This window comes from Mycteria americana, assembly GCF_035582795.1.
Source record: "Mycteria americana isolate JAX WOST 10 ecotype Jacksonville Zoo and Gardens chromosome W unlocalized genomic scaffold, USCA_MyAme_1.0 Scaffold_33, whole genome shotgun sequence".
NCBI lineage: Eukaryota > Metazoa > Chordata > Aves > Ciconiiformes > Ciconiidae > Mycteria > Mycteria americana.
In genome coordinates this window covers 801,159-824,827 of record NW_027445439.1, presented here as the reverse complement: position 1 = coordinate 824,827, position 23,669 = coordinate 801,159, and the positions used below count along the sequence as shown (strand labels likewise).

General features: G+C 43.1%; 1 protein-coding gene and 1 long non-coding RNA gene across 3 annotated transcripts in view; both read right to left on the bottom strand.

Moving 5' to 3' along the window:
• The window catches only part of LOC142403089 (uncharacterized), a 118,243-nt gene extending 98,135 nt beyond the window's left edge, over positions 1 to 20,108 (bottom strand). The window contains exon 1 of the long non-coding RNA XR_012773607.1: positions 19,402 to 20,108. This is a non-coding gene — a long non-coding RNA (uncharacterized LOC142403089). The remainder of the gene's footprint in view (positions 1 to 19,401) is intronic.
• On the bottom strand, positions 3,316 to 9,876 carry LOC142403070 (transmembrane emp24 domain-containing protein 7). 2 transcript variants are annotated; one of them, XM_075489212.1, is made up of 3 exons: positions 9,525 to 9,876; positions 8,067 to 8,312; positions 3,316 to 5,466 (listed from the first exon to the last, which is right to left on the bottom strand). In XM_075489212.1, exons 1-3 carry the CDS (start codon positions 9,690 to 9,692, stop codon positions 5,230 to 5,232), a joined length of 651 nt encoding a protein of 216 aa, XP_075345327.1. In that variant the 5' UTR covers positions 9,693 to 9,876; the 3' UTR covers positions 3,316 to 5,229. The 2 variants fall into 2 exon arrangements, with proteins under 2 accessions (XP_075345327.1, XP_075345328.1); XM_075489213.1 differs by having other exon boundaries at positions 8,067 to 8,123.
• Positions 20,109 to 23,669: the final 3,561 nt, after the last annotated feature.

The window sequence follows — 23,669 nt, the reverse complement described above, 5'->3', positions numbered from 1 at the left end:
TGAAGCTCCGTGACTTTTCAAATCGCTGCCCTTAGTCACTGAGATCACCGAGTATACAATGTTAACAAGCGTCAGGTTCGGGATGTCACTGCTGGGGCAATATTGCACTCAAACGTAACATGCTCAGTTTTTAAATGACAGTTTGGACATATTCTGGGGCTCTTAGAAAGTGCAGGCTGTTCCACTCTGAACATCTGTGGAGCTTGGGCTGAGGCAGCTTCTTAGCGGGGGCTTCAGGGGTTACAGCGTGGGTGACTGGCAAATCTGGTCTTCAGAACAGGCTTGCACTGTACTTAACTAATATTGCAGACATATCCAGGACATGCAACACTTGATGCATGTGCTTCCCATTCGAGAAGAGGGGACCTTCATCAACAGCTACTATTGAAGAAGAAACTTTTAGTATGCGAGATGCTTTCTTAACCAGCCAGGGAGATTAGCGCTAAAGAAAAACTTGGAGAGGCAAGCAATGAAAGCTTATAGAAGAGGCAAAAATTGCAAAAGATCTAGCTTTGCAGAAGGATGTGTAGAAGGCCAGTAGTTAGTGGAGCTGTACTAATGTTTTGGCATCCAAATACAGCTAGCAACCTTTGACTTTATGCTAGTTCAGCACTGGGTGTGAAACTTCTGGCAGTTTGCCTAGACATCACAGCATTTTTAGGTCTGGAGAGAATGTGAGAGAGAGAGAGAGTGCAGAGTATTCGGAAGATTTTATAAATCTATTTCTGTTTCTCTTTTCTACTTGCAAGGAACCATTTGTGTCTTATGGGGTCTATGGAGACTGTCATATAGAATCACAGAATTGTATAGGTTGGAAAAGACCCTTAAGATCATCAAGTCCAATCGTTAACCTAACGCTGCCAAATCCACCACTAAACCATGTCCCTAAGCACCACACCTACATGTCTTTTAAATACCTCCAGGGATGGTGACTCAACCACTTCCCTGGGCAACCTGTTCCAATGCTTGATAACCTCTTCGGTGAAGTAAAGTTTCCTAATATCCAATCTAAACCTCCCCTGGCGCAACTTGAGGCCATTTCCTCTCGTACTATCACTTGTTACTTGGGAGAAGAGACCAACCCCCACCTCTCTACAACCTCCTTTCAGGTAGTTGTAGAGAGCAATAAGGTCTCCGAGTCAGCTGATCCACTTTTTACCCTTCTTTTTATTTTTAAGTAATTTTTTTTGTTTTGGCAAGATGATCAGTTTTCAGTGGAAACATGCTCTGAACCACCTGTATTAAGAGCCTTGTGAAAGATATTGTATTTGAGGATTTAGTGATCTTGAACAAGCCATGTCTGCTCTATTGGGCCTCATACATGAAGCTTGAGAAGCCCATATGTTGGCATGAGCAGCCACTGTAAAGGAACCTGCTGGAATGCCCCATGCCAGCCTGTACTGTGCCACTGGTAGGTGTCATGACAGAGATAACATTCTAGTCTGTCAGGAGATGATATAGGATTCTGTTTGTTATACAAAATAAGAGGCACCAGGGCATGGGAGGGAGGAAGGAAGAACCCTTCCATGGATGGAATCTGTGCAGTGTGCTGCAGGAAAATCCATCTAGTGCTTCACAAACACAGGGTTCCCAGCATCCGAAGGGACATAAGATTTACTATCTATATTCCTCTTTTTATTCTATCACATTAAAACAGCTATTTTATTAAGCTATCTGTTGTCAAGCCTGTCTTATTGAGATCCAGGAAGAACACTGCACCATCTCTCTCATTTCCCCTTCACCCCCAGTGCAGCACACCACCACAATCTTAAGCTACCTTCCAATCCCAGGGTGCCAGGCACCTAAAAATACCCCACACCACTACTTGACTATAGCTGTAACATGTCACAGAAAGAGTAGAATTTACCCATATTTCTAGCAAAAAACCTTTCTTTTATCCGCTTAGTGTAAATATTCTTGAAAGATTCTTTATGTAGAGCAACCAACATAGGAGAAGAAAAAACAGGAGGGAAAAAGCCATTTTGGAAGGTCATACCAGTGATAGTTACTATATCAGGTTTTTAAAACTTACAGTTGTCAAAGTGGTATGTGCTAAGATTCAACAATAAGCTACACAATATAAAGTACCTCCAACCACACATTAGCTACTATATAAGAATTACTTAAAGCTTATATCCCATCTTTAGACATCACTAGATAAATCTTTCTAGGTCATCCTGTATTAACAGGAACAGATGCAATAGGTCAAGTCATTCTAGGCATCAGAGGTCAAATACAATTCCACTCTAACAGGAACAGGTTTAAAATTACTATTGCATGCACTGATAATGTGCTGAGCAAAGAGCCAGTAACCACACCATCTTGCTCTAACTTGAGTTTTTACCATGGCCTTAAAGCATGTCTAATTATGAACAGCAGTCAACTTGTATAATTTTCAGTGTACAGTAATAGAAGTAACAATCAAATGTCAGGTAGATTAACACTTTTGAAGGCAACATGTTAAAAATACTGACCGACTTCTCAAATTGTTTTGTTTTCATTTGGTAGGGGAGCATTATTCTTCCAAAAAGCTTTGAATAACAAATCAGATCACATTCATATATTAATTTGTATTTTCCCCATACAATATTCACAGGGTCTTTTTGTCTTATTCAAACTTCCCCCCCCCTTCAAACTAAAACAAGAACTAACATTTCAGGACATGAAAAGAAATTATGTAAACCTAAAACATCCAAGGAATAGTTGAAACCTTTCACAATTTCAAACACAGTTGTATCTCATTTAACACAGGGGGATTTAGTTGCATATCACACCACTGATTGAACTATTCTTTTCATATATGCAGCTTGAACAAAAAAAAAAAAAAAAAAAAAAAAAAAAAAAACACAAAGCATTTCTTCACCCAGTGTTGAAGTGGTAGCATGTGTTTTATTATATCCTATCCAATCACTTATTTTAAAAAATATATACAATTTTTAAATGTGTATCATGTTTTTCATAACCCCCAAATAAAGGCATTTTTAAGCTATTGCTGCATATTATACAGCATTATACCAGAGGTTTGGTTCAGATACCCAACTTCAATGCAAAATTCAAGTCCACTAAACCTCAACAGGAATAATATTGAGCTAAACCATCCCATTCAACACATTCAAACATTAAGAAAAATTAGACACATGTATGTGACAGCCAGGTAATACTTTGTTTACCCATTTTGACAGAACTGATTTAGTGGGGAAAAAAAAAGTTTCTATTTTTGAAACAAATGTTTTTGTTGTGATTAAAGCTACTCAACAAGTGATATTCAGGCTTCAGAAGACTAGTCAAAATATCAAAATTAAATCATGTTTGAAACTGAGTCTTGCACCTAAACTGCACCATTTGTGTAATGAAACATAAAAAATACTGAAGATCAGTTGCTGAAACATAAGAATAAAGCATGTAGGTACAATCAAGAATATTGTGTGCAGGCATAAAAAGAAAGCACTAGCTTTTTTGTTTTCTGATCTGAGATTCTGTTACAATTTCAGGGAAGCTTGCACCTCAAAAATGGGACTGCAATATTGCAAGTTCAATACAAGATAGAAGGACATTATACATAATTCTGAATTTAATACACATTAAGCTTTTTAAATACCCCTGTGACCTTTTAACTCATTTTTGAAGTGTTTAAGTTTTTTTCTTCAGTTCTGAAAGAGTAGTTTATCAGTTTACAAGAGACAAAGACAATTTTTTTTTTTAACTACCACACCATTTTAAAGTGAGGTCATCTTAGATTAATTATTCAGCGTGTTCAAGTGCCACTTGGACATGTGTATATGTAACTTGTCAATTTTTTGCTGGAAATAATACAGGCAATTAATGAGGATTTAGCATGCTTTCTCTGCCTGCTGAAAACTAGTTAAGTGGAGTCTTTTGAATTAGAGTTAGTAACTCAACAATTTTTTTCATCCTAGTTTTGTTTGTGTGCACTTAAAAATTGGTCAGAGTTCATTTATTCCTCCAGAACCATCTGAAGAAGTTTAGCCTTATTTTGACTAGCTCAATTCAAGCTATTTGTATGTACATACATTTACTATCTTCCACATCCAAATAAAACAAGGTTTTATTGTAATACATAAACTAAAGACATGAGAAGTGGAAGCAATGCAGCTACAAATCTACCAAAAAGATACCCCAAAATATTTAAAACATTTCCTGACCACTAACAGAAGAGAGTGGCAATTACATGCACAAGGCCATAACGTATCAGTGCACCAAACAGGGAAATAAAGTTCACAGCACTCATGCAATGCAGTATTAGTATCAAATGGGCTTCTTAATAGGAAAACAATTTAATAAAAAGCTTTGCATGTGCCTAATGGATGCAATATAACTGTCCAATGCTGGTGCTGTATTGCTTGATTAAAAAAAAAAAAAAATCAAACTATCTCTGGTCTTAAATCTGACAAGCAGCAGCAGCACAAGTACAGAGATTGCACAGCTTCAGTGACAAAGTTACAAGATTCCCTATTTTACTGCATTTTTAAAAACAACTTGGAGATTTAAGTTTTTGAATAGAGAAAGCACATTTCCTGAGTAGTCTCAGTTTAGAAGTTGTTTAGTAAAACACTGTAAAAGAGGAAATGCATTATATTTTAATGTAGAGAAGTGTCTATTTAAGCAAATACACTCAAGTATAAAATTTAGCAGGTTTTGCAGGTAAAGATTTACCAGGCAGGTGGAGAATTTGCACCATCTTGTAGTATCGAGCTTGCAACAGTTATACAGATAAGCAAAGGATATGATTGGATCTTTTTGTTACAGCAAATCAAGACAGTGCAATACATCTTGCAACTACAGTTCATCACATTACCTTGCTTATAATCCAATACATTCAGCCTGAAAATTAAAGTCAAATCAAGTTTTCATGAGTATTGTCTTTCACATCAGACACTAGATTGTTAGGTTCTTTTAAAGCATTATACCACAGATGAGTAATCTTATCAGTAAAGTAAAACTCAATTTGGATTAAAATCAGCAAAACCAAAGAGAGGCTGGTCTTTGCCAGATATTTAACACAAGTATCAGAAAACATTAAGTTTACTCTATATTTCAAATCGGGTGTCCCTTTCATAACTTTTGGGGTATGTTTTGTGATTTTAATCAGTGAGGAGGGGTAGACATTTAGATGTTTCACGTATTTAGTTCCTTTGTACCTACAATTAATTGGAGAACAGTAATTTCACAAGTGAATAACACAGTGACCTGAAGCATTATCACTACCAGTTATGATCCAACACGGGTTGTCGTGGTTCTTTTATCTGAGAAGAAGCTTTTGAGGAGAAATACCTGCCCAATACTAACTACAAGAAGAATGACTGCTTCCCCTATTGACCAATAGGCTACTCTTGTGTTTAAATCCTCTGCTCTGCTGCGGCCTTGTGCTTCTCTCAACCGGAAATGAGTCTGATAATCAATGACAGACTTCAAAGCTTCATGAATTGAAACACACGCAGACTCCATCTAGAGAAGCAAACAAATACACAGCTCAGTTAAGAACCCTTCTAATGCTTGTTCTGTGAAGTTTTGTGGTTTGATATTTAAAATTAGGATTCACATAGCTTTACAGATGAAAGATTATCTCAGTCCACTGTCAGACCGAAATACTATAAATCTAACTTGATTAATCAAGTTTTACACACAAGAATGTGACCGACTTAAATACCAGAGTGTGCAAAACTGCAGACCCAATAAAACGTAATGCACTCTAAGAACCACAAAATGAATATTAAAATTCATGCATGTTTGGGTTCAAAAATGAATATAAACACTGTATTGAAATATATCAGTGATCCAACATTTGTTAATTCCACATACACCAGCAAAACAAGCAGTAAATCTCTCCCCAGATTTAGATAGCTAGTAAGTTTCTTATATCATTAAGATGTGCATAGTAGATATTAAAACACTTTTAGATTTCAGAAGTATGTGATTCTTCATCGCATAATTCTCAAACTTAAGTTTCACAAAAGCCTGAAATCTAGATTGCTGACCTCAACACATTCTTTTGGCATGAGACCCTTCTATTAGTCACATATGTAAAAAGTGATTAGAGAAAGGACAACTCTTTGGACAACTCCTGGATGCTCCCTACCATATTCATATAACAAACACTCAAGACCAAATTGCCCAACTGCACTTGTCATCTTTCATAAAAATCACATTCCCTTTTCTAATCTGAAAAAACTTAACCTTTTCAATCTATGTACTACGGGCTTTCCAAGATGTAGATCATTTTACACATAAACTACTTTCATTTTCAATTTATCTTCTGAAAGTAAGAGTCAGTACCCATGATTATCTTTCGACCATCAAGAAATTAATGAATATCTTCAAAATACTTAAGTTTTAGCCAGTTGGTTAGTTGTTCTATCCCCTAAAAATCAGTATTTCCTGAAGATCAAAAGCACAATCTATTATAAAAGGAAATGTTTGACACCCTAATAAAAACCACTGTCAGTTACTTATATGTGTCAAATCAGCTTTTCAAGTTGATGACTTTCAGGACAGGTGTCTGAACAAGTCCAAGATATTCTTCTAAAAATAATTCAGGAAGAGATTTCATGCATTAAGTTCTGCCATTTGTTTCACTGCTAAATTATAGAGCCCTCCCTTACTCTGCAGCAGGGATCTTAAATTTAAACAAAGTCTAGTTTCAGGGATTTACCTCTTACAGTCCCTGTGAAAGTCTGCCCAAATTTGGTCATACTACAAGCTTCAAGAAAATTGCAATGGAGAACCTACTTACCAAAGACACGTTATGCTTTGAAAGTTAACTTCCCCTTTCCCAAAGATCCGATTTGCATTATGTATGCTACAAGCCAGTGATAAACTTTTTCTTATACCTTCTCCCACAGCCTGCAAATACGCTGGATCTAGAATCTGCATTATCTGTGTTCTCAATACTCTCTAACTGGTGCCAAAGGACTGACCAACAAAAAATCCCAAATACACCTCCCCCACCAATACACAAAACACCAAAACATGTAGCATAATGCACAGAATGAAGACTACAGAAAGTGCAGGGAGATAGGGAGCTACAGGATCAAGAATCAAAAGACAAAATCAAGGAGGAGAGAAACGAGAAGAGGAGAGAAACGAGAAGAGGAGAGAAACGAGAAGAGGAGAGGAGAGAAACGAGAAGAGGAGAGGAGAGAAACGAGAAGAGGAGAGGAGAGAAACGAGAAGAGGAGAGAAACTGAATTCACAGCAAGTCACCTACTCATTACAAATCTTTAGCCACTGCAGACTTACATGGGGTAAATTCAAGTGAGCAAGATGGATATTTGGGAAGTGGCATTTCTACCATTGAGTTCAAACAAGTAAAATAGTGGCCATGCTAGCATTTTAAAATGGTTGTTTAAAGTGAAGTTTGGTGACAGCTATAGTGTAAGAATGTTAGTGAGAATTTGTAAAGTGACTGTTCCAAGTGAAGTTGGCTGATTTAGTTTGGACAGAAGTGGTGTAAAACTAAAATTCTGAAGAAAGAAGGGAACATTAGGAAAATAAGTCTGGAACAAGAATATCACTTTGCCACTTAAGTGTCTTATAAATGACATACCTAGAAGCCAGTTAAGTATGACTGATTTTGTTAATTTGTTTATTTCGCTAGAATTCTCTTCCCATTTTAAAAGTGACAGTTACATAAGAGATCAACCATACGAGTCTTCCCCTCAAAAAAGACTCTAAACTATTTTAATATAAAAACAAATTGTTCTCAAAGTTTCTCTAAAGCTCAGGAATTTTGAAAACCCTGATCCATTGATATTTTACACTTGATAAAATCCACACTTCCACATAGAACTATGGCACAAAAAAGTTCCCTTAAACTTTAGGCCACTGTATATTTTCCCTAATTTCCACTTAAACATTTGCTAATTCCTCCTCAGCTCTGCATTCTGTAAATCCTAATTTTCAGAAAAGGTTCACTTTTAGTAACTCAGTTTATTTTAAAGAAGCTCCATCCCATTCATTTTCAACAGCGATATAGATATCTAATGCAGTTGAATTTGAAAAACATTCCCTCCACCTAACAGTTGCTGTTAAACACAACAATATTTTACCTGAGTAAGTGCAGTTGCTCTGTTCTCACTAGGAAACAGCGGTGGATCTTCTCCAACCTGGAAATCAAAGTACACAGTTTTGTGTGTGAAAGTAGAGAACTCATTGCTGAAGCAGAATTTGTATGTTCCATTTCTGGATGCAGTAAATGTGAAACTATCATATTGTTTCTTCATCTCTTTGTATAACACAGCACCATCAGGACCTTCCAACCGACAGTCAACATCATAATGACCTCCAGTGATCACCTGAAAACAACAAGAAATTCTCTTAAGCAGAACATCCAACTAGCACTTCCCCAACTAGCACTTCCCCAACTAGCACTTCCCCAACTAGCACTTCCCCAACTAGCACTTCCCCAACTAGCACTTCCCCAACTAGCACTTCCCCAACTAGCACTTCAAATTGTTTGATCTGACAAATGTTTTAAAATAAAATGCATTAATTTGAAAATCTTTCAATACAAGTTTGCAAAAATCCTCATCCTATGGAAAACGCACAGAACAATTCAAAATAAGATCTTTTAAATTGAGGATATGTAATGTCAACTATGAGGGAAGTTTTAGTTACTTCATTTTAAGATACTGGTACTATAGCAAAGGCTAGAGTAGATGAAATTTGATGGGGCAAAGACATTACTGTAATAAATCAGTAATTTACTATATCCACAAGCCCATCCATGCAATTTATTCAGCAAGTTGAGATTACCAAAATGCAATAAAACAGCTCCTTTATGTACGGCCTAAACTGTCTAACTAGCCTATTAGGTCAAGCTGCTTTATGTTGCAGGAATGGCATAAGTCCAGTAGAACGGGTATTACAGCCTGGCTCATTTTCACATGTGCATGTCAACAGAGCAATGTTCTAGAGGTTCTGCTGCTTCACTCCTGCACAATTAATGACAGTATTTCTTTCCAACACCAGCAACATTCAGATTATGCCTATAAGCAACTCAAAACTTCATATAATTGTCTCAAATATTGTCAGCCTTTGATTATTGTTGGTCTATAGAACAATGTGCTATAGAATCACACTAGCTATCCTATCTCCACAACAAGAGCAACTGGCAGTTTAGGTATTCATAGCTTACTATTTTGATGACTCTCAAGCTAGTAGTTAAATTTAATCCTTGCTCCAAATTTCTTGCCTTTAAGATAAAGCACCCTGAAGGATGAAAAGACTTCTATCCAAAGACACAGCCCTTTTATATGCATACAGAAGCTTTCTAAAATAATAAACATTTTATTTGAAATATTTAAATATCTATTCAAACATATAATGCTATAAAGATTTATTCAGAGGTGCCAAGCACCAGAAACAACACTTCAGATAGGCTGTTCGCATAACATAGTTTGAGTGCCCACCTATTTATATAAGCATTAAGTTATTAAAATCCTAACATTAACTGTAAAAGTAAAATAACAAGAGATTCCCCGGGGGCCGAGGAAAGCAAGGAGTACCTGAAACTCGAGGGTGCACTTAGTGCCCTGGACAATCTCCTCGTAGAAGCATTGCTTGGCATTGTCAGGCAGCTCGAAAGTGATCTCAGAGGCCCGTGCCACGCAGGCCACCAGCAGCAGCATCAGCCACCCCGACTGTCCCGCGGTTCCGAAGCCCCGTAACAGCATCACTCAGGGTGCAGAGGGGACTAACAGTAACAGAGACTGAGTCGGGCAGAAAGAGGGCAGCCCCACGTCGGAGGCCAGCAGGCACGTAACCCGGAGGAAGATGTCTGCAATGCCAACCGGTCACGACAGAGAAACCTAACTTAGGAAGCACACTGCACACCCAAAAGCAAACACGGCACTTAGTACCGCCCTCATAGAAGCACTTCCGGGTGAGCCCCCATAGTTTTATATACGTGATGTTCAGCGTGGAAGGGGGCGCTCCCCGCCTCTCCCGCGCGCGGTTGCGCGTTTGCTGCCTGGCAACGGTTGCCAGAGAGCATGACGGCCCGGCACCGCCGTGGGGCCTGGGCCCGGTCCCGGACGTGACACCAGCGAGCCAAGGTGGTGTCCGCGTTCACACAGACGACCCCTTGGCAACAGAGATACCATAGGCGCACGCACGAGGCCTGCTCATCCCGGCTTTGTGCTGACGAGTGCTCAGATTACATAGCTAATTTACAGATATTTAGACAAGTACTCACACTTAAGTCTCTAGAGAATTCTCCTCTCTGTCATACCTGCAAGGCACAGTCCAGGTTCCCCAACATATCAAAACTTTTGGCTCTATGTCCATTGTATGCAATTATCCAGGGGTTAAACTGTTTTAAAATTCCCGTGAGGCATGATTTAGAGCTGAAATAATGGACTCTCTTCTCCAAAGGCAAGTGAAAAGTGTCTTAAGTACTATCTCACTGTATATCTTTGAGTTACTGAATACAAAGGGTTGAGTTTCAGAGTTGGAGTTCAATTTTATATGTCATATAACATTCATTGCTCCAGAGAGATAAAGTGCAAGATCAAAATTAAATTCTGGTGATGCAAATGTTCACACTGACTGCGGGAATATCAGATTTAAGTTATACTCCAGTAAATATTAAGTTATTTTTACAAAGTAAAACAGCTTCAGAAGAAATCAAAGATGACCCCTCTAGTGATCCTGACTGAAAAAACATTGTACATCGAGGAGTTAGTGATTCACATAATAGGTAACCTGATGTACTGGTTTTAGCTGGGATAGAGTTAAATTTCTGTCCTGGTTTCGACTGGGATACAGTTAATTTACTTCCTAGTAGCTAATATAGTGCCGTGTTTTGGATTTTAGTATGAGAATAATTTTGATATCACACTGATGTTTTAGTTGTTGCTAAGTAATGTTTACACTAGTCAATGACTTTTCAGCTTCCCATGCTCTGCCAGGTGCACAAGAAGCTGGGAGGGGGCACAGCCAGGATAGTTGATCCAAACTGGCCAAAGGGCTATTCCATACCATATGACGTCATGCTCGGTATATAAACTGGAGGGAGTTGGCCAGGGGGCAGTGATTGCTGCTCGGGAACTGGCTGGGAGTCAGTTGGCGGGTGGTGACCGATTGCATCACTTGGTTTTTTTTTTTTCTTGGGTTTTGTTCCTCTCTGTTGTTTTCCTTTTCATTACAATCTATTATTATTATTGTTGTTATTATTATAATATATATTTTTTCCCAATTATTAAACTGTTCTTATCTCAACCCATGAGTTTTCTTACTTTTACTCTTCCGATTCTCTCCCCCATCCTACCGTGGGGGGAGGGTGAGCGAGCAGCTGTGTGGTACTTAATTGCCGACTGGGGCTAAACCATGCCAGTCCTTTTTGGCACCCAACGTGGGGCTCGAAGGGTTTGAGATAATAACAGATTAACCAGAGCGTGTTAAGGAATTTAGATCTGTTAACAGTTGCGGGTCACGATACTGATTCATCTGTTCTTGATATTGGTTTATCTGATCTGCACCATGCTCATTTTTATCCTGTACATGTATAAGATTGGTGTTGGTTTTTGCAGTTTGCTGTGCTCTGCTTTAATTGGTGATGTTTTGCCTGGGAGATTTCTTATTAAAACAGTGACCTTGGGTTTATTTTGGTATCTAAGTGCCATACTGAAACCATTACTGTATGTCGGGTACCACCTCATGGAGACAATTAGCAATTATACCTCTTCCTCTGAGAGGTTTTTTATGGAGGAAATGCAGAATGGCACCTTCACTACTTTCTTCTACAATGTTTCCTCCTTCATTACAATAACTTTTCAGTATCTTGAACATCCTTGGGTAGTTAAGATCCTTCTATTGGTATTGCTTGGGAATATTGTTTTGGTTTTGTCTAAGGTTAATAAGCAATTTAAGAATATCATCCAGAGATCTGCCCCAAGGCTGGATAGTTATGAGTGGCAGGGTGTGTGGGATAGCATGGGCAAATGCCTAGGATGGTGGGCACCTCCAGTGTTTTGGAACTTCACCCCTGAAAAAGTGCAGAATCCTGAAAAATTAGTAGAATATTTGGAAGAAGTATGTTGTCACCTTGGCAATTCTAGGGAGATAAAAATCACTGCAATGTGCTGGGCCCTGTCCCATGCCTACCGAGCCCTGTTCAACACTATTCAGTACCCACAAGGGGAAGAGAAGGTCTCTGGATCTGACGACAAAGCGACAGGCACCGTGGCTACTCCAGCCCCTACAACAGGCGCTACAGCTATTCAAATTGCCCCTGCAACATATGCCACGGCTATTCCAGCCCCGCTGCGACAGGCACCGAGGCTACTCCAACCCCCTCGGTGACAGATACTGCGGTTACTCCAACCCCCGCAACAGGCATTGTGGCTGAACCAGGGAACCAACCCATGTCGGTATCAGTCACCCCTATACACAAGAAGAAATCCTGGAGGTGAAAGTCAGCTCGTTTAGAAAGGGAAGATGAAAAAGAAGTGCCATCACAAGGAGAGGAAAAGGAAGGACTCATGGACGAGACAGAAACCACCCGATCCCTATCCCTGAGTGAGCTGCGAGATATGCGAAAAGATTTCAGCCGTCATCCAGGCGAGCACGTTTTCACCTGGCTGCTCCAATGCTGCGATAATGGGGCCAGTAGTCTGGAATTAGAGGGTAAGGAAGCCAAGCAGTTGGGATCCCTTTCTAGGGAAGGGGGCATTGACAAAGCGATTGGAAAAGGGGCACCAGCCCTCAGCGTCTGGAGGCGGCTCCTGTCAACTATGAAGGAAAGATATCCCTTCAAGGAAGATGTTATATATGGCCCAGGCAAATGGATTACCATGGAGAAAGGTATCCAGTACCTGAGGGAATTAGCCACGCTGGAGGTGATATATGGTGACCTGAACAATGAGCATGTATCCAAAGATCCAGACGAAGTCCAGTGCACATGACCCATGTAGCGAAGTTGGTGCAGAGTGCACCATCGTTGTATGCCAGCTCATTGGCAATACAGAACTGGAAAGATGAAGAGGGACCAATGGTGGATGAAGTGGCTAGTCAGCTCCATGAATACGAAGAAAGTATCTCTTCCTGCCTTGTCTCGGCTGTGGAGAAACTGGTCCAGCAACTCAAAGAGGATAGATCGTACTTTCCACCTGTATGGACCAGCATCTCAGCTATTAGGAGTCAGTGTTCTTCTGCTCAAGAGAAAGGATATAGAGGGTACACACCACGGGACACCCTGTGGTTTTACCTGCATGACCATGGAGAGGACATGAGGAAGTGGGATGGAAAACCTACATCGACCCTAGAGGCATGGGTACGTGACTTGCAAGGAAAAACAGTCACACAAGGGGGTTCTTCCAGGAAAATTGCTGCTCCGGTTTCCAGTGGGCAGTTCCCCAGGCAGAGTAAAAGGGCTGATCTTACTACTGATTTTAATGAAGAAATTCCTGACTCATATTCATATTTACAAGAAGTGAGTAACAAATACTATGACCAGGACTAGAAGGACCCTGCCTCCAGCCAGGTGGAGGAAAGGGACAACCGGGTTTACTGGACTGTGTGGTTTTGATGGCCTGGAACATCAGACCCACAGGAGAAAAGGGTCTAGTGGACACCGGTGCACAGTGTACCCTAATGCCATCAAGCTATACAGGGGCAGAAACGATCCGTATTTGTGGAGTGACAGGGGGATCCCAACAGCTGACTGTATTGGAGGCCGAAGTGAGCCTAACTGGGAATGAGTGGCAAAAGCACCCCATTGTGACTGGCCCAGAGGCTCCGTGCATCCTTGGCATAGACTACCTCAGGAGAGGGTATTTCAAGGACCCAAAAGGGTACCGGTGGGCTTTTGGTATAGCTGCTTTGGAGACGGAGGAAATTAAACAGCTGCCCACCCTGCCCGGTGTTTTGGAGGACCCTTCTGTTGTGAGGTTGCTGAGGGTCGAAGAACAACAGGTGCCAATCGCCACCACAACAGTGCACTGGCAGCAATATCGCACCAACTGAAACTCCCTGATTCCCATCCATAAGCTGATTCGTTGACTGGAGAGCCAAGGAGTGATCAGCAAGACTCGTTCACCTTTTAACAGTCCCATATGGCCAGTGCAAAAGTCTAATGGAGAGTGGAGACTAACAGTAGACTATCGTGGCCTGAATGAAGTCACGCCGCCGCTGAGTGCTGCTGTGCCGGACATGCTGGAACTGCAATACGAACTGGAGTCAAAAGCAGCCAAATGCCATGCCACAACTGATATCACTAATGCGTTCTTCTCAATCCCTTTGGCAGCAGAGTGCAGGCCACAGTTTGCTTTCACTTGGAGGGGTGTTCAGTACACTTGGAATTGACTGCCCCAGGGGTGGAAACACAGCCCTACCATTTGCCATGGACTGATTCAGACTGCATTGGAACAGGGTGAAGCTCTGGAACATCTGCAATACATTGATGACATCATCGTGTGGGGCAATACAGCAGAAGAAGTTTTTGAGAAAGGGAAGAAAATAGTCCAGATCCTCCTGAAAGCCGGCTTTGCCATAAAACAAAGTAAGGTCAAGGGACCTGCACAGGAGATCCAGTTTTTAGGAATTAAATGGCAAGATGGATGTCGTCAGATCCCAATGGATGTGATTAACAAAATAACAGCCATGTCCCCACCAACTAGCAAAAAGGAAACACAAGCTTTCTTAGGCGTTGTGGGTTTTTGGAGAATGCATATTCCAAATTACAGTCTGATCGTAAGCCCTCTCTACCAAGGGACCGAGAAGAAGAACAATTTCAAATGGGGCCCTGAGCAACGACAAGCCTTTGAACAAATTAAATGGGAGATAGTTCATGCAGTAGCCCTTGGGTCAGTCTGGGCAGGGCAAGATGTAAACAATGTGCTCAGCACTGCAGCCGGGGAGAATGGCCCTACCTGGAGCCTCTGGCAGAAAGCACCAGGGGAGACTTGAGGTTGACCCCTAGGGTTTTGGAGTCGGGGATACAGAGGATCTGAGGCCCGCTATACTCCCACTGAAAAAGAGATATTGGCAGCATATGAAGGGCTTCGAGCTGCTTCAGAAGTGGTTGGTACTGAATCACAGCTCCTCCTGGCACCCCGACTGTCGGTGCTGGGCTGGATGTTCAAAGGGAGGGTCCCCTCTATGCATCATGCAACTGATGCTATGTGGAGTAAGTGGGTTGCACTGATCACACAACGGGCTTGGATAGGAAACCCTAATCGCCCAGGAATCTTGGAAGTAATTATGGACTGGCCAGAAGGCAAAGATTTCGGAATATCGCCAGAGGAGGAGACGACGCGTGCTGAGGAGGCCCCACTGTAGAATAAACTACCAGAAAATGAGAAGCAATATGCCCTGTTCACTGATGGGTCCTATCGTCTTGTAGGAAAGCATCGGAGATGGAAAGCTGCTGTATGGAGTCCTATACGACAAGTCACAGAAACTGCTGAAGGAGATGGTGAATCGAGCCAATTTGCAGAAGTAAAGGCCATTCAGCTGGCTTTAGACATTGCTGAACGAGAAAAGTGGCCAGTGTTCTATCTCTGTACTGATTCATGGATGGTGGCAAATTCCCTGTGGGGGTGGTTACAGCAATGGAAACAGAAAAATTGGCAGCACAGAGGCAAACCCATCTGGGCTGCAGCATTCTGGCAATATATTGCTGTCTGGGTAGAGAACCTGGCTGTAAAAGTACGTCACGTAGATGCTCATGTACCCAAGAGTCAGGCCACTGAGGAACATCAAAAGAACCAGCAGGTGGATCAGGCTGCTAAGATTGAAGTAGCCCAGGTGGATCTGGACTGGCAACATAAGGGTGAATTATTTATAGCTAGGTGGGCCCATGACACCTCAGGCCATCAAGGAAGAGATGCAACATATAGATGGGCTTGTGATCGAGGGGTGGACTTGACCATGGACACTATTGCACAGGTTATCCATGAATGTGAAACATGTGCTGCAATCAAGCAAGCTACGTGATTAAAGCCTCTGTGGCATGGAGGACGATGGCTGAAATATCAATATGGGGAGGCCTGGCAGATCGATTATATCACACTCCCACAAACCCACCAAGGCAAGTGCCATGTGCTTACAATGGTGGAAGCAACGACCGGATGGCTGGAAACATATCCTGTGCCCCATGCCACTGCCCAGAACACTATCCTGGGCCTTGGAAAGCAAGTCCTATGGCGACATGGCACCCCAGAAAGAATTGAGTCAGACAACAGGACTCATTTCCGAAACAACCTCATAGACACCTGGGCCAAAGGGCATGGCATTGAGTGGGTATATCACATCCCCTGTCATGCACCAGCCTTCAGGAAGGTCGAAAGATACAATGGACTGTTAAAGACTACACTGAGAGCAATGGGTGGTGGGACATTCAAACATTGGGATACACATTTAGCAAAGGCCACCTGGTTAGTCAACACTAGGGGATCTGTCAATCGAGCTGGCCCTGCCCAATCAAAACTTTTACCTACTGTAGAAGGGGATAAGGTCCCTGTAATGCACATTAAAAAACATGCTGGGGAAGACAATCTGGGTTACTCCTGCCTCGGGCAAAGCAAACCCATCCGCGGGATTGCTTTTGCTCAAGGACCCGGGTGCACTTGGTGGGTAATGTGAAATGATGGGGAAGTCTGCTGTGTACCTCAAGGGGATTTGATTTTGGGTGAGAATAGCCAATGAATTAAATGGTATGATGTTAATTGCTATGTAATACTGTATGTCATCACTTTTATGGTTGTTATATGCCATATGAACGGTATTTCAGTGAGAATCACCCAGACTAATGAAGAATGAACTTTGATGAAAACCAAGGAAAGTGCAGCAGTGATGGAACCAGAACTGGCTTCAGCATGCAACAATCCAACACCACACACCATCTCTCCTGCCCTGAAAGACTGTTATGACAGATGGAGCCCAAAGTCATGGACTAAATGAACTCAACAGACATTTTAGAGGGATGGCCCATAGACCAAGGGAATGATATCTGTGTGTATATATCAAGAGACATGAAAAGTGGTGTTGATTAATTGGAATGTATTGGAAAGGGTAGAACCTGGGCATGACGTAGATGGTATAGAATAAGGGGTGGATACTGTCCTGGTTTTGGCTGGGATAGAGTTAATTTTCTTCCTAGTAGCTGGTATAGCGCTGTGTTTTGGATTTAGTATGAGAATAATGTTGATAACACACTGATGTTTTAGTTGTTGCTAAGTAATGTTTACACGAGTCAAGGACTTTTCAGCTTCCCATGCTCTGCCAGGTGCACAAGAAGCTGGGAGGGGGCACAGCCAGGACAGCTGATCCAAACTGGCCAAAGGGCTATTCCATACCGTATGACGTCATGCTCAGTATCTGAACTGGGGGGAGTTGGCCAGGGGGCAGCAATCACAGCTTGGGGACTGGCTGAGAGTTGGTTGGCAGGTGGTCAGCGTTTGCATCACTTGTTTTTGGTTTTTTCCTGGGTTTTGTTCCTCTCTTTCTCTCTTGTTGTTTTCCTTTTCTTTACAATTTTTTATTATTATTGTTGTTGTTATTATTATGATATATATTTTTTTCCCAATCATTAAACTGTTCTTATCTCAACCTACGAGTTTTCTTACTTGTGCTATTCTGATTCTCTCCCCCATCCCACCGTGGGGGGAGCGTGATCAAGCGGCTGTGTGGTGCTTAGTTGCCTACTGAAGCTAAACCACGACACTTTCTGAATAATAGCTTGTATGGGGCTATGTTTTAGATTTGTGACCAAACCAGTGTTGATAACACACTGATGTTTTAGCTATTGTTGAACAGTGCTTCAAGACTTCAAAGTCTTTTCTGATTCTTACACTGCCCTGCCATTGAGTAGGCTGGGGATGCATAAGAAGTTGGGAGAGGACACAGCTGGGACAGCTGACCCCAACTGACCAAAGAGATATTCCATATCATATGACATTGTGCTCATCAATAAAAACCGGCGGGGGAATGAGGAGGAATTAGGCATTGCGGGAGTGAAAGGGTGTCGTGGTTTAGCCCCAGCCGGCAGCTAAGCACCACGCAGCCGCTCGCTCACTCCCCCTAGGTGGGATGGGGGAGAGAATCAGAAGAGCAAAAGTAAGAAAATTTGAGGGTTGAGATAAAAACAGTTTAATAGGTAAAGCAAAAGCCGCGCACGCAAGCAAAGCAAGGCAAGGAATTAATTCGCTACTTCCCAGGGGCAGGCAGGTGTTCAGCCATCTCCAGGAAAGCAGGGCTCCATCACGCGTAATGGTTCCTTGGGAAGACAAACGCCATCACTCCAAATGTCCCCCCTTCCTTTTTCTTCCCCAGCTTTATATACTGAGCATGACGTCATGTGGTATGGAATAGCCCTTTGGTCAGTTTGGATCAACTATCCTGGCTGTGTCCCCTCCCAGCTTCTTCTGCACCTGGCAGAGCACGGGAAGCTGAAAAGTCCTTGACTAGTGCAGCAACAACTAAAACATCTCTGTATTATCAACACTGTCTTCAGCACAAATCCAAAACATAGCCCCATACCAGCCACTACGAAGAAAATTAACTCTATCTCAACTGAAACCAGGACAGTATCCACCCCTTATTCCATACCATTTACGTCATGCTCAGGTCTCACACTATTCAATACATTCTCATTACCCACCATCACCCTTCCCATCCTTTGATATAATACACACATATCATTCCCTTAGTCTATGGACCACCCCTGTAAAATGTCTGTAAAATGTCCATAAATGTCCACAAAATGTCCACTGAGTTCATTTAGTCCATGACTTTGGGCTTCATCTCTTATGGTTGTTACTCAGGACAGGAGAGGTGGTGTGTTGCTTGGGGTTATTGGGCACCAAAGCCAGCTCAGGTCAGGTCACTGCTGCACTTGCACTGCATCTTGTAAGGCTTCTCCTCCATTTGTTCAGGTGGTTCCAGCTGTAGTAATTCCTATAACATGCAACTCAAATCATGGGTTACAACAATTTAAAGGTATATCTATTACAATGTCCACCCCTGGTCCTTTTGGGCCAGGATATAGGATTTAACATTGCAACGAACTCCTCCCCTTGCTCCTAGCCTGGCTAGCAACAAGGGGTTCCTGCTATAGTAATTCCCACAACATGCAACTCAAATCCCGGGATACAACAATTTAAAGGTATTTCCATTACAATCTCCACCCCTGGTCCCTTTGGACCAGACATCAGGTTTAACATTGCAATGAAGTCCTCCCCTTGCCCCTGCTCCAGCTTGGACTTATCCACAGAATGTAGTCCCTTCAGAAGTAAACTTGCTCCAACATGGCCTCATGCACAGCCACTGATGCTTCAAGGTGTACCTGCTGCAGCATGGACTTCGTCCACAGCCACAGATGCTTCGAGGTGTACCTGCTGCAGCATGGACTTTATCCACAGCCACAGATGCTTCGAGGTGTACCTGCTGCAGCATGGACTTCATCCACAGCCACAGATGCTTCGAGGCGCACCTTATCCAGCGTGGACTTATCCTTGGGCCACAATCCCTTCAGAGCTATACCTGCTGTGGCACAGACATAACCATGGCCACAGACGTTTCAAGATATACCTGCTCTGGCATGGGCTCATCCATGGGCACAGACGCTTTGGGGTGTCCCGCTCCCACGTGGATTCATCCACAGGTCACAGTCCCTTCGACTTGAGTTCACAGCGGAGTTCCAGCCTGTCCAGTACAGCAGCACAGAAACAGCAGCAATGCCCTGGCCATCTGCCAGCCCAGGCACATGGCCATTGCTGTTATCAAACTGTTCCCAGGCACAGCAGAGTAAGGTGATCAGCAGTACAGCAGCACGGCAGGCAGCAAAAGCAAAAAGCAGCCACTAACGACCCCTAGACTCTAACATACAGTAAGGCAAGCAAGCCTATGGCAAGCACAGAAGCCTGCTGATTAATAGCTAAACAGCAATAACAGCTATAAATTCTATCTGGCACATTCCAATCAAATCTGTCATTATCTCAAACCCTTCGAGCCCCACGTTGGGCGCCAAAAAGGACTGTCGTGGTTTAGCCCCAGCCGGCAGCTAAGCACCACGCAGCCGCTCGCTCACTCCCCCTCGGTGGGATGGGGGAGAGAATCAGAAGAGCAAAAGTAAGAAAATTTGAGGGTTGAGATAAAAACAGTTTAATAGGTAAAGCAAAAGCTGCGCACGCAAGCAAAGCAAGGCAAGGAATTAATTCGCTACTTCCCATGGTCAGGCAGGTGTTCAGCCATCTCCAGGAAAGCAGGGCTCCATCACGCATAATGGTTCCTTGGGAAGACAAACGCCATCACTCCAAATGTCCCCCCTTCCTTCTTCTTCCCCAGCTTTATATACTGAGCATGACGTCATGTGGTATGGAATAGCCCTTTGGTCAGTTTGGATCAACTATCCTGGCTGTGTCCCCTCCCAGCTTCTTCTGCACCTGGCAGAGCACGGGAAGCTGAAAAGTCCTTGACTAGTGCAGCAACAACTAAAACATCTCTGTATTATCAACACTGTCTTCAGCACAAATCCAAAACATAGCCCCATACCAGCCACTATAAAGAAAATTAACTCTATCTCAACTGAAACCAGGACAAAGGGTTAACAAGATTGAAGTACTGAGGGTCCGGGTCATGTCCGAAAAAAGGAGACAGTTCGGAGACAGTTCGTCTGGAACACCTTTGTTGTGGGGGAAGGAACTGCAGGGTTGCAGGGAGATAGCCAATCGTATTAGCTGAAGGGACACATGGGGGGCGCGTGGACAAGACAGGTAGACCAATAAGAGTTCTCTCAGGAGCGCGTGTATAAACAATTAGAATGTATATAGGCCATGGAATATTTTCAATAAGGGGTCTTCGATTTACCCCTCTACTGGAGTCCGTGCATCAATCCGCTACAAATGGCGCCCGAACAGGGGACTTGAAGTCGGCGGGACAGAATCGCGGGAAAGAGCGACCGGTAGCGCAGCCTGGCTGAATGTATAATCAGCGGTTGGAGAGCTGAAAAGTCCGGACAAAGTAATCACCTAGATCAGGTGAGCAGCCAGGGACAATGGGGGCAACAATGTCTGCAGAAGAAAAATCGGTGGTAACTGTGTTTGGGAAGATATTAGAAAAGCGCGGCATTCAGTATGATGAGACGCAACTGCGCATGCTGCTCGCCTGGCTTAAAGGCCGAGGTGTAGCTCCAGAATTGACTGAGATCTTTGAAATATGTACATGGGAAACGGCTGGACAGGTTTTATGGGACGCGGCTACCAGGGGGGATTCCAGTGCTACGGGCTTGTTAACCACGTGGCGCTTAGTTACAGACTCGTTAAAGCAACTGAAGGCAGATCGTGCTGTAACAGCTGCCGCTGCAGCAGCCACTGTAAGAGAAAGACAAAAAGAAGCGGCGGCTGCCACAGCTAACGTACTAGCGCCCACTGCACCTCCCTCGCCCCATTTTTCACCACCACCATCACCTAGGAATATGGATTTGTCATTTGCAGAGGACCCGTACAAGGAGAAAAATAGAGGGGACTTTGAATGTGTTGAAACAGATTATGATCCAAGGAAACATTGGCAGAAGTTGCGGCAACAAGCAGAAAAAAGCGGCGATCAGGATATTGCTGCTCTCATAGCGTGTCCTGTAATTCGAGACGCTCAGGGGCGGGCAGAATGGCAGGGGTTGCCGTTTGGACTAGTGAAAGAACTGCGAAAAAATGTTATGGATTATGGTCTTGGGTCACCATATGTACAGAGTTTATTGAATACCGTGTTTTTTAATTATGAACTGACCCCGTATGATATTAAACAGATATCCATGTTAATATGTACCCCTACACAAAAGGTAATGTTTGACGCACGTTGGCGGACTGCCTGTGAGATGGCCGCCGTAACTAACCTTGAACGGCCGGATGGCGACCCCTTGCGAGGTGCAGGAATACCGCAGCTGATGGGGGAAGCACCAGTACAGACACCGCAATTACAGGCTAGATTGAACCCTGCTATTCTGCAGCAATCTCGCCAGTTGGCATACCAAGCTCTGCTGAAAACTCCCGATACAGGGAAGGCTACTCAATCATTTGTCTCTATAAAGCAGGGGATAACTGAATCATTTATGTCATTTATAGATAAGCTGAAAGAAGCAACAGAGAAGCAAGTTGAAAATGAAGCAGCAAGGGAAGTGTTGTTAATGAAGCTAGCTGTAGAAAATGCAAATGTAGATTGTAAAAGGGTGTTACAGACTTTACGCAATCCCAGTTTGGTAGAAATGATGGAGGCCTGTCAAAAGGTTGGATCATTCGAACATCAGGCTCAAGCCACGGCCTCTGCATTCGAAGCCTTGAGATTTGATAATAGAGCTGAAAGGGTTAAATCCCTGACAATTCCTGACTAAGACATAGACTTGCATTTTTTTAGTTTCACTTGCATCCTTGTTCTCTTTTGTTCTCTTCCCCTGCAAAGATAGTTTTGGTTACCTGCTGAGCAGAGTTGATGGTGGGACATTTCCTGTGACTTCTTACCTGATAGGACTAAGCAGGTCTTGAGCAAGCTCGTTAGGCTTCCTAATTACATCACTGATAACAGGACGATTGTGCCAAAGATAAGCACCAAAGAACTAGCTTAAATCGACCCCCTTGTAACATTCCGAGGCCGAAGGACTGATGAGCTAACTCACTGACTATATAGGGACAAAGGAAGCCCAAAGTTCAACTAGTGGACAACGTGAGGAAGACTATGGAAGACCACCGGGAGGGTGAAAAGACCCTAACCCTAATTTTACTGCGCATGCTTGGACTATGTAAATGAATTGCAGGAACTCATCACCATAAGACTGCCCTTTTCAGGAAATCTGATGAATATGTATGGTTTTTCTGTATGTGAACTGATGTGTTGTGCTAACCTGGTGGAGCACTTGTGGCAGAGCGATCCCCAGTGCTGCCCAGCGCTGCAATAAAGAATACCTGCTTAATAGTCATCCCGACTATTGAGTTCTGATTTCGGCTTTTCACGGCAACAGAGCCTGTTTTAGGTGTGGGAAGACAGGACATTTTAAGCGCAATTGCCCAAACGTAAATCAAATTCAAAACTCAGGACCTGGAGTTTGCCCCCGATGTGGGAAGGGGCATCACTATGCTAATCAGTGCCATTCCAAATGGGGTAAAAATGGCAAATTAATTCAGGGAAACTTCCAAACCAGCGCGAGCCGGCGGCGCGCACAGACACAAGTGCCTCGGCAAGCCATGACAACAGCAATGGCCTGCGAGGCCGAACTGCAGGAAGCACCGGAATGGATGTCACCACAGATGCTGAAGTAATAATAGAAGACCAGACTGTACACCGAGTGCCATTGAATGCAAGGGGACCCCTGGGGGGTGGTTTAAGTGCCTTGTTATTGGGACGTTCTAGTGTGACTTTGAAAGGACTCTTTGTGCTCCCTGGAGTCCTCGATGCAGACTGAGGGCCAGATACAAGCAATGATATGGACTCCCTCTCCTCCAGTTGTCATTCCAAAAGGCAGCCGGATAGCACAGCTTGGATAGCGCAGCTTGTACCGTTTAGAAGTCAAGTTCCAGTAACAGATTCAGTTAAAAGAGGAAAAGGTGGCTTTGGCTCCACAGGAACGCCCTTGATCTTATGGGCCCAAACAGTACAGTCACAACGGCCTATGTTAACATGTACTTTAAGTAATGGCCAAGGGATGCCTAGAACTATCAAACTAC